Source organism: Mytilus californianus, unplaced genomic scaffold (assembly GCF_021869535.1).
Source record: "Mytilus californianus isolate M0D057914Y unplaced genomic scaffold, xbMytCali1.0.p SCAF_2, whole genome shotgun sequence".
Classification (NCBI taxonomy): domain Eukaryota; kingdom Metazoa; phylum Mollusca; class Bivalvia; order Mytilida; family Mytilidae; genus Mytilus; species Mytilus californianus.
The window spans coordinates 114,328,478-114,340,697 of NW_026262668.1; the positions used below are offsets into that span (position 1 = coordinate 114,328,478).

The 12,220-nt window shown below is 30.5% G+C and overlaps 1 protein-coding gene across 11 annotated transcripts in view; it reads left to right on the top strand.

Annotated features, from left to right (window-relative positions):
* The window catches only part of LOC127730781 (PTB domain-containing engulfment adapter protein 1-like), a 51,805-nt gene that overhangs the window by 13,445 nt on the left and 26,140 nt on the right, over positions 1-12,220 (top strand). Inside the window, exon 1 of one of the 11 annotated variants that reach the window (XM_052239344.1) lies at positions 7,280-7,301. The exons of 3 other annotated variants lie outside the window; for them this stretch is intronic. Coding sequence is in view for 2 of the 8 variants with exons in the window: in XM_052239332.1 (XP_052095292.1) it covers positions 11,339-11,436 (98 nt within the window). In the remaining 6 variants the exon portion in view is untranslated. 7 more of the 11 variants (XM_052239341.1, XM_052239337.1, XM_052239343.1 and 4 more) reach the window with 7 other exon arrangements.

Consider the following 12,220-nt stretch of genomic DNA (forward strand, 5'->3'; position numbering starts at 1 on the left):
ATAAAGCATTTCAAAAACTTGTTAAAAATGTAAGCTTTTAGCTATTTATTGGACAGACAAATAATGTAGATATAGGCTGTTCTTGTCCCACTCATAACATGTTGCGGGGGACATGGAAATACCGGGCATCTATCCGTGTTTCCGTCTGTCTGGTCTTGTTAGCGCTCTCACAGGTACAATTCTTGCCAGATTTTTATAAAACTTGTACTATAGGTTAATATCAGCAATATCTCGGACAAGTTTTATAATGGTGGCCTATCAACTTTTTATACGACCACAAAAAATTTTGCGGTCATATATTGGTATCACGTCGTCGTCCGAAGACAGTTGGTTTCCGAACAATAACTTTAGTATGATTAAACAGAAATCTATGATATTTAAACACAAGGTTTATAACCACAAAAGGAAGATTGGGATTGATTTTGGGGGTTATGGTCCTAACAGTTTAGGAATAAGGGGCCCAAATAAGCATTTTTCTAGTTTCCAGACAATAACTTGTGGAACGGTGTATGGATCTCTCCGAAATTATACCACAAGTTTCCATACCACAAAGGGATGGTTAGGATTTGCTTTGGGGGGTTATGGCTCAAACCGTTTAGGAATTAGGGGCAAAAAAGGGTGAAAAACAAGGGTTTCCTGGTTAATGGACAATTACTTAGGACAATTTAAAAGCAGTGTAAGGGAGGTAATCCAAACACAACGTTTTGATTACCTCCCTTACACTGCTTTAAAATTATGTATTAAGAAATGTTGTATTGTCTTGAGATGATTAGCTGTCAATTTATTTTTAGAAGTTACAATATTAAGGAATATTAATTTTAGTCATGATTATGTATGTCATTTTCTATATTAAGACTTTTATGATGTATTTAAATGGGTAATTATGGTTGCAAACTCCATTGGAAATTTGGATTGAGATTATGACCATATCTTGAGGGAAAGAATTTTTTTTGGGGGGAAAAGGGGGGAGGTGAAACAAAATTTGGGGATTTTTTTTTTTGGGGGGGGGAGGTAAAAAGAAATTGTGGGGGGTCAATTTTTTCTCATTTCAGAAATTAAAAAGAAAAATTCTTCAAATATTTTTTTTTTTTGGGGGGGGGGGGGTCAATACGCAACAGCATAGTGTATTGCACAAAAGCAAAAAGAAAGGGGGGGGTAAATTTTTTTTTTTTTTGTGGGGGTAGGGGGGGGGTCAATTCGCAACAGCAAAGTGTATTGCACAAAAGCAAAAAATTGAATATAAATTCAAATCATATAACCAATTCTAAGTTCTTTGACTACAGTTATTCTGTGTCAGAAACCTATTATGTGTCAAATATTTAATTACAATCCAAATTCAGACCTGTATGAAGCACGAATATTGTGTCCATTTTTGCACCAACTGTTCAGGGTTGGAACTCTGCGGTCGTATCCAGCTGCGCTCGGCGAAGCAATTTATTTTAAAAGAGTTATGCTCCTTGGAAATATTAAATTTATGGAAAATGGCCTCGTTAGCACACTCATTGGTACAATTCTTGCCAGATTTTTATAAAACTTTTACTATAGGTTAATATTAGCAATATCTCGGACAAGTTATATAATTGGGGACAATCAACTTTTAAAAAAAGAGTTATGCCCCTTGGAAATATAAAATATGTGCAACGTGGGGGACATTGGTACTCTGTTCTTTAATTTACATTACACTGCACATGCAAAGTTACTGAAATCTTCACAATTTTAGAATTTGTGCTAATTTTAGACTTTTTTTGTCTAAAATGGAAGTGGCCGCACTTGTGTTCAGTCTTAATATTTAAATATATGTTGTATTTGATGATGATATATAACATATATAAAGATTGAGACTGAACACGTATACGGCCACTTCCATTTTAGACAAAAACCATCTGAAAAGTGACATTTTGAGGCATATTTGATAGAATTTCACATTTAAGCTTGAATTTTGGTGTCTTTAATGACCAAATCAGTTTAAAGCTTTTACATAAACTAATTGAATCGACTGAAGAAGACACTTAATTGTTTAAAAAATGTCAAGATCTTTCATCAGATGTACTTCAAATTTTAGGCCAAAATAAGCCCTTATCGGACCTTTTCCTTTCAACTTCTCTGTATCAAACTGTTGCAAAATGCATCATAAACCCTTTGTAAAAAAGCCTCATTTTGTTATTCTTGATTGTCCAAATTTTAAATTTTTTTTCTGAAACTTCAGCTCCAAATCTTTTAAAAGTTTATTGGTAAGATAAGAAGCCCTTTTGCAAAGCATCTTCATTTCCTTTTGATTTTGTGGCATGCCAATCATTCCACATTTAGATTCTCATTGAAATCAATAGGAAATCACATTTGTATCAGCTAGTCTGATAGCTCCCTTTTCCATTTTGACAATTTTCGGTTTGTTGTTTCAGAGTTAAGACATTTTAAATATCAAACTTTAAGGGGCATTAGCTACGATTAAGACAAAAAATTGAATACAAAATTTTTGTTTCAAGTATTAATAAAAGCGAAATTTTTAAATAATATTTCATTAAAAGGGGTTAGTTTGGTCCAAATTTGTCAAAATAAGCTCAAAAACATCGCTCAAGTGAATAATTTGACCTCATGTAAACTTCAATTCAACCCCTTGGCTGGAGATGGGCTACGCATGTACACGTGTGTTCAGCTATGAAAAGGAAATGAATGTCAACATTTCGTTGACTGATTGGATCCACAAAAAATCTTTCTTATACAGGAAAAAAAATGATGATTAACTTATTTTTTTAACCTATAACATGAAATCAAACAGACCTAGAAAAATCCAATTGCATGTGGTCCCTATCTTTTTATATTTATATTTATGTTTATATTGGTTTATATGACTGTCTATGGAGGTCATCTCAATGATTAATTAGAATGTGTCTAGACTAAAATACACACGAAATGCTGATATATATTATTGAGTCCATGCATTGTTGATTGTTTATTTTAGACTTGTTGTAATTTGGATATAAGATTTAGTATGTTATAAATCAAATATAAGAATTTGAGTCAAATTGGTGAACATGAATTTGACAGCTAATGCCCCTTTAAGGGTTTGGAATTTTTGTACCCAAAAGAATATCATCTTGCAACTGAGTGATTCAATGGCTTCCAAGTTATTCCATTTTATCCTTGTAATCATTTCAATATACATAATATGGGCATTCCATGTGCTCCATGTGTAGCTGTTTTTTATCTTCTTCATTCAAACTGTATGGCTTATCCAAACCAAGCTTGGCAGTACATGTAATAATGTATTGAAAGTCAATTTATAAATTTCTCATTGTATTTCAACAAGTAATGGAAAAAGATAATAAAATAAAGATTGTTTCTGATTTGTAAATTTTTGAATTTCCTCTTCTCATAAACTACAAGGTCATATTTTTCAGATGAACATGTAGAAATCATGTTGTAAATTTTTTGAATTTCCTCTTCTCATAAACTACGAGGTCATATTTTTGAAATAAACATGTAGAAATAATGTTCTGTAGATCCTTCAGTAAAATATCATTAGCTCACAAGATTTTCAATTTGTGTTGATTGGGTTTGCATCCTTGGTTGTAATAATACCATATAGCTTCTCAGTAAACTCTTATGAGAAATCTAATTCACCTTATCCATGAATCTACAAGGCTTCTAGATCTCCATAACAAAATTGTTAAGAATATTATATGGAAGGTCATCTAGGTGTATTTTTTGTGTTGTTGGGTTGCTGTCTGATTGACATATTCCCCAAATTCCTTATTTCACCTTCATAAAAATTTTCATTTCATTCCTACAGTACAAAATACATGGTGCCCATGGCTGATCAATTTTTTAACCATATATATTCATGATTTTAGAATTTTCTTGATGTACTTTAAAAAGGGAAGAACCAAGTTTTACATATTTGTGACAATTTATATTCTTGATGAGCTCACCTAGCCCATTTGTCCAGATGGCCTGTTTCCATCATGTGACGTCTGTTTCCTGTGTTAGTCATAATCTTAAAAAAAAATCATTTTCCCTGAATAGACTAGACCAATTTCCACCAAACTTTGGGTGAATGATCTAATGGGTATCTTGTTGAAAGTTTATGTTTTTTATTCCTATCTATCACCAAACATGGCTGTTACGGCAAAAAATAGACATAAGGGTAAAATTCTTTAATTGTCTTGTATCTTGAAATCCATATTAATAGATAGAGAAACTCTTATAAAGGCAAGATCTATTTTGTATTTATTTTCAGCTCATTTCTGATGACATTTATTTTTACAACTCTTAACCCAATAGAAAGTTGTCTAAGTAACTGTTTTTTTTTCTGGATTGTACTAATAGCAATAAGGTCTATTGCAATTATGGTAAAAATAAGAATAAAAATGGCATATTTTCAAAGGTGAATGATTCAGGCCATTCACATGATTCAGAAGACTCTTGTTTTTACACTAAAGGAAGGCACTAGAATAAATCGATCATGAACATTAGTTAGTTTAGAATTTTGGTATCAGATCTGTGGTCAACTTTGTAAATGTTGACAACTTGTCTACACCAGCATGACTAGGAGATTTGTTTGGACCTTTTCATATGTTTTGTCTACACCAGTGTGACTAGGAGATTTGTTTAGACCTTTTCATATGTTTTGTCTACACCAGCATGACTAGGAGATTTGTTTAGACCTTTTTATATGTTTTGTCTACACCAGCATGACTAGGAGATTTGTTTAGACCTTTTCATATGTTTTGTCTACACCAGCGTGACTAGGAGATTTGTTTAGACCTTTTTATATGTTTTGTCTACACTAGCATGACTAGGAGATTTGTTTAGACCTTTTTATATGTTTTGTCTACACCAGCATGACTAGGAGATTTGTTTAGACCTTTTCATATGTTTTGTCTACACCAGCATGACTAGGAGATTTGTTTAGAACTTTTGATATGTTTTGTCTACACCAGTGTGACTAGGAGATTTGTTTAGACCTTTTTATATGTTTTATCTACACCAGCATGACTAGGAGATTTGTTTAGACCTTTTTATATGTTTTTTCTACACTAGCGTGACTAGGAGATTTGTTTAGAACTTTTTATATGTTTTGTCTACACCAGCGTGACTAGGAGATTTGTTTAGACCTTTTTGTATGTTTTGTCTACACCAGCATGACTAGGAGATTTGTTTAGACCTTTTTATATGTTTTGTCTACACCAGCATGACCAGGAGATTTGTTTGGACCTTTTTATATGTTTTGTCTACACCAGCGTGACTAGGAGATTTGTTTGGACCTTTTTATATGTTTTGTCTACACCAGCATGACTAGATTTGTTTAGACCTTTTTATATGTTTTGTCTACACTAGCGTGACTAGGAGATTTGTTTAGACCTTTTTATATGTTTTGTTTACATGAGCATGACTAGGAGATTTGTTTAGACCTTTTTATATGTTTTGTCTACACTAGCCCGACTAGGAGATTTGTTTAGACCTTTTTATATGTTTAGTCTACACCAGCATGACTAGGAGATTTGTTTAGACCTTTTATATGTTTTGTCTACACTAGCGTGACTAGGAGATTTGTTTAGACCTTTTTATATGTTTTGGGCATCAGTCCATAGTTTTGAAGAGGACATAATGAACAAGAGATGTTTATCTTGGTTAAGTTGGTAGATATTGTATAGTATTGGTTTGTGTTGTCTCCTTACACAATATCTTCTTTAATTCATACTTATAGGTCGACTGTAATAAAGTAAAATTTAAAAGGATTTAAAAAAGCATCAACATGGAAAGTTCACGTCAATGAACTAATGTTTTTATTGATAGATAATGTACTTGAACTAAGGTTACAACTTATAATGCAAATTGAATTTGTCTGTCAATTTAAAGTTTAAGCGAACATAAGTATTTAGTTTTTTAAATTAACTTGAATGAAATGAATATTGAAAAATGCAGTTTGTATCAACTTTTACTGAATATTACATTTTACTACACCCTTTAAGTGATTTGGATTACATACCTGCCAACTTGCAGGATTTTAAGCACAAAAGGACCTAATGCCTATACATTGCTTAACTGTTCGTAATATAACATACTGTGGTTATGTATGAGTATATGCTTAATTACCATTTTGACTCCTTTGAATGCCCATTTTGAATGTTAAGTTAATATAAAGGAAATGCCTCTCATAGGGGAAAGTTGGCAGGTCTATTTGATCTACAATTTATGCTTGGCTTGCTAGTTTATTTTTCTTAATAGAGATATCATTGCCTTATCTTCTTGATTAAGGCGGGGGCCATAGACCCACAATTAATAAACTTTATTTTCGTTGTCCACAAATATAGTTCCCTTTAATTATAGTCATTAGTGTATTCTTTTTGTTTGTTTCTCATCCTTTCTTATTCATTTCTAAGTTTTTATTGGATGGAAACGAAAGAAGAGAGTAGAAATAATTTTTTGGATGTAATTTTTTAACTGATATATTGATGGAAGGATTGATTTGGCCAGGTGCAAAAAGGTAATATTTATAGTTTTTTAACTTGTCTATACAGTATGGATACGTATGGGCTAAATTTTTGAACTGTAAAGGTTTAATTTTTCTAAAAGTTGGATATATTTTAGGACTACACTGTACATTACACACACAAAAGATTGGACAAAATAGAAAAGTGCACTTTTTTTATATGAAAAAACATTATAAAGAACTAATAGGGAATTATTTCTGGTCTATGTCCAGGCCTCCCACATCTTATAGCAGATTATTATTTTCAGACCTTTTGGCAATAACAGTTTACAGCATTTAGATTCTGTTTAATTTATCAGATAAATGGACTCCAACCTGACTGTATTCTGGGCTTTTTTATTAACATTTATTATAATGTATTTGTGACAAAATTAAGAATCAAAATCTATTTAAAAAGTTTTCCTATTTGTTTACTTTAAGTTATGCCCTAAAAGGTTTAAATTATATTTCTCCACGTTGAAAAATTGTTTGCAGTCTGCTTGACAGCTTTTTTTTGGGATAAAGTATTGAAGAATATTACTGATTTTTGAATTTCCCTTGATTGATTTGAATTTTTTAATAGAAAAGCATTTACATTGTAGTTCTATGAATATTTGAAGTAGAATTACTTCTATTGTCATTTAAAAAAAGGAGAAAACATCTACTGCATATAAATAAGTCATAAACAAATAGAGAAACACTTGTATTATAATCTGATACAGCTGTTTCATCCAGGAAAACATGATCTAACACACTGCTATTGGTGGATAATAAAATAATAAATATTTAATCTGACTCTATAAGGTAATGATGCTCAGGTAAAACGAAGGTAAGAGACAGGTATGTAAACGTTAATGTCATTGTTTGATTCAACAATGTGTCATTGGTTTCATCACAAATATTTGTTGACAACAGATTAGGTCAGTCATGGATTTTCACATTTATTTGTAATGAAAACATCTTCTGTCATTCTGTCTTAAGCAAAGGAAAAATATTAAAGGGAGGTAAGAAAATGATTACACAGTTGGAATATTATACAAATGAACACATAATAATATATTTACTTGTATAAGTTTATTTGAATGTTTATAAAGTTACAGTGTGACATATCCTTACTGGCCACTTTATTTTGCAAGTGCATATTATAATGGAATAATATTGGAGTTTAATCATTAGTAATTCTAAACTATGGACTGTTGAGTGTATAATTTCTGATTCATAATCATAAAAGATGGAAATATGAGTGGTAAATTTTAAAATTTTAAAAGGGAATAAGTCATTTACATATGCTTTAAAAATAAGGAGATGTGGTATGATTGCCAATGAGACAACTATCCACCAAAGATCAAATGAAGTGGATGTAAGCAATCATAGGCAACTCAGTAGGCCTTCAACAAACCATTGTTTTAATGTGTATATTGTTTTTATTTTTCTTTGATTTTAAAAGTCCACTTGAAATTGTCCTTTGTCTAATTTTATGATAATTATCAAGTATGTTTGTAATTGGTTTGCAATAAAAACAAATATGTTACAAACTGGGACATCATTGATTTATCTTGAAACTATTCCAGAGCATGCCTGCCAATTTGATCTGCCTGTGACATGTAACCTCAAGTAGTTTTATACTTATGCAGCAGTTGAAAGTATACAGAAAAAAACCTTGTGTGAGCCTGCTTAATGTATCTTATTTCTTTGTGAACTAATTTTCATTCAGATTATTGTAGCATTGCATTCCATAGGATGAGAATATCCTCAATGCACTTTAATATCTATGATTAGAAGTGTGGGTTTTCCAACTAATTTTTAAAATACCACTATTTTAAATGGCTTTTGTTTGCAACCATCAGATCCTGTTGGTTATAAAAGGTAATGTATATAGTTTCTTTTGGTAAAATAATTTGAAAAGGTAAAATTGATACTTTTATGATGTAAAAAGGTGATAGTAACAAGGAAGTAAGTACTGTAACAATTTCTAGGTAAGAACATGAAGAATAGGGACGTTAAAGACCAAACAGCCTATTCAGTTCTACCAGTGATTTTTTCTTAACATTTTGTGTCAAGGTATTTCATGATCTTGGGATCAAAATATGATGAAAAAAATTGGGGGTAACTGACTTTGTTTCGTCACTATAGCAACCTCAGTTTCTTGTTTCCCCCCCAATATGAACATTTATTTGGTTGTTATTTAAAACTTCAAATATTACATAAATATCGAACCTACAACCATTATTATTTTTCTCACGTTAAACAGTAGATTTGAATCTATCAATTAAAGACACAAGAGTTTATGTTTCTATGTTTTTTTATCTTATAAAGTATGGTTTACATGTATTTCATTTCCGCCAAAAAATATATGTAAGAGTAAAAACCTTTTCCAGTATCAAAAAATATCTACCAGTGATTTCTCCATAAAAATTTCTAGAAATTAAGTGCTTTTTGTACTCTTTCAAATATAGCGCCAAATAGTATATGTCACCGACTTTTTAAAAAAGTTATGAGTAATTCTCATGTTTTTTCTCATTTCTTTTGATGAAAAGAGTTGTCTATCTTCAGAACACTGAATATTTTTTTGAAATTTTTGAATAGTTTACATGTTACAGTTTGTGATTAGGTCAGTTTAAGATAGAACTAATGTTATGTCAATAATATTTGATATGCAGTTGTATAAGCATTAATACATCTCATTCCAATGGAGATTAATTTATTTGAAGCTAGACCTTCAGTCATCGTTCATTGACTTTAAATGTTTTGAAAAGTTTACATGTTAAAGTATTGCCATTTTAACTTCAACATTTTACTATCAAAATTACATACAGGCGACACATATCTGTGTGTCAACAGTTTATTACCAATTGTTTTGTTTTGTTTTTGTCTATTTTCTTGAGAAGTATAATAGTTACAGTGAAATTTTGAACAGCAAAACTGATCAGTAAGACAAGATCTACAAACAAGTCAACTTTCAGGAGTATTGTTTACCAAATTTTTCTTTGTTTTTGCCTATTATCTTGAAAACTATTTTTCAGGAGTGCCCTAAATTGCTGATATTGTTTTACCCAAAAAGTATTGTAGATACAGGATAATTGTAAACAGAAAATAAAGATCAGCAATACAAGATTATACAAGGTCAACAACAAAGGCACTTTAGTTATGAATTATATATGCTATAATATTGGAGAGTTACCATTTTTGAAGCTGTACATTGATAAGATCTGATAATAGTGAGAGGCACAGACTCTTTAGAGCCTTTATTTTGTCCGCATCATTAAATGAATATAGGTAAAAATGTAAAAAAAACAAAACACTTCAATGTTGTCGACAAATGATTTTATTTATTTTATGGTCAGTTAGTCAACTGTGAAGGAGACAGCTACAGGCATCTCCTTAGTTCAATATATAGTAAGATTTTTATGATAAAGATTACATGTAAAGTATATTTCTTATGTAGTTTTTAACAAATAAGGGATATATATATATATATATACATGTCTTCTACCTTCTATATTCATCAGTTACAGTGATAAACTTGACATGAACTGTACAGATTAGTATACAAACTTCTCTATATTTAGCTTGGTTGACGTGCAAGGCTGCCTATGTAACAGTAGGAATTTGTAATATACCAATGCTTATAATATTTATGTGGATATTATGTTTAATGGAATGATTTATTTGCCAAGAAGTTCACAAAGTGAAGACGATGTTTGAAATGATATATATACAGTTTTAGTGCTATTTTTAATTAAGATCATTGAATATTTTAAACATAGCCATGGAACTTTAATTGAAAATGGCTTTAATTTGGATGTGTTTCAAAAAATTTTGAAGCACTGCATGTTTTAACATTCTTTTTTTGCCAATTTCTACAAAATATCAACAAACTTTAACACTGGTATTAAGTGTCTACATGTGATATTACTTAGATAAAACAAGCTTATGTGGCTTAGTAATTAACTTATTTTTCCCTATGATGTAATTAAGATTTTAATTCATATGCAAAAAGATATGGAAAGTGATAGCACAAGTTTTCAGTTTCACTAATAACCACAAAGGATAACATCAATTTAACGGAGACAATTTGGCCTGGTACCAGATTTGATCATTACCTCAACCTTTTACTTTTTACAAGGTCAATTGGGATTGTATTAAAGGAATGTGTATTTCATATATTTGTCCAGAAATTGAACATACAGTTGAGATTCACTGGTATTAAATACAACCTTTCAAAACAAATTGATCATTTGACAAATACTTTTGGAATCATAATTTAAGGTTCCTTAAGTCTTTTGGTTTAATGTTTCATGGAAGCATCATTATAACATGGAGTAATAGATTCAACGAAACTTGAGATTTAAAAAAAATATGTGTTTATGTTGATTTGTTGATCAAGGCATCTGTGGATTAGAAAAAAATTTTGAAAGAAACATTTGTGACTTAAGTACCATTTTAAAGTCTGTGAAAAAATCAAGCATTTTAAGACTTTATGTATTGATTCTTCAATACAAAACTTGAAATCCTTGAGAATTATGAAAACCAATATAAATAATTTATTCTAGAGGGATATATTTTGATGGAATAAGTAAAGTTGGAACTTATTTAGAAGTTAAAGAATTAAGAAGAATATTTTCACAGTTCATTAACATCAAATTGTTTACAGTTCACAAAGAATTGAATAACCTGTTACATTATGCCACAAATTGAGACATTAACATGCATTTAAACTATTTTTTAATGAAAACTAAATAATAGTATATTCAAGTTCTGACCAAAGAATGGTCCGTAAAAATATCTTAAGAGATTTTATTTGTATTTGATGATACCTTGAAAAAGTTTAATAAAAGTGAATGTAAACTTGTGTGAGAAGATTTGATGATGGTGTTAACACACAGGGAAGATCAGGATGAAATATTACCAGTTCCAGAAGAAAAAACGACAAAACTCAGAAATAGACTTGCCAGCATAAATAGGTAAATGATTGTGATGTTTTTCTGTTTGAAATTGATTACATCATATTTTCCCCCTTGAAAAGACTATTTTTATTCTTTTTTTATTGCTTTTTTGGGGGAAACTATAAGAGATAGAGAGAAACTGTATATAGCAAAATTTTCAGCACAATAAGACCTACAAATAAGTAAAACATGGGTGAGTTATTGCCAATGATTTATGATTTTTTTCCATTTTTTGTATTTTTTTAAGAAACTATAGCAGATAGAGAGATCTTCAGATAGTAAAAATAATTGGCAAAATAAAATCTACAAATCAGTCAACTGATCCTGTAACATAATTATTTCTGAAATTTTTGCAGAAATTTAACAAAATGTCACAATTTTAACCAATATTATTTTTAAATTCTGCTTATTATCTTTAAAACAGTAATAAATATACAGAAACTTGATCTAGTCAAAATGATCACCAAGACAGATTTGGTTCAAGTAGTTTCCATTCAACACACTTTATCAATTTATTTTTAGCAAAAAGGCAGGTTAGAGATACAGGCTCCTGGGAGCCTCTTGTAAAGTTGTTTGGTTGCTGTTTATGTATAATCAGCATCTCCTTTGATTCATATTGAATACTTCCTGGAATGCTCCATTTTTGGCTGAGTTGGATGAAGGACAAAACTGGCATATATTAAGGTGATCTTGTGCTGATGAATAGATGGCCATGGTCAGATGGGTGTGCTGGTGAGAAAAATTGGTACCTAATTTGTGTAATCAACTCTTCCTATAGTTTTCAACATAAATCCCTGAAACT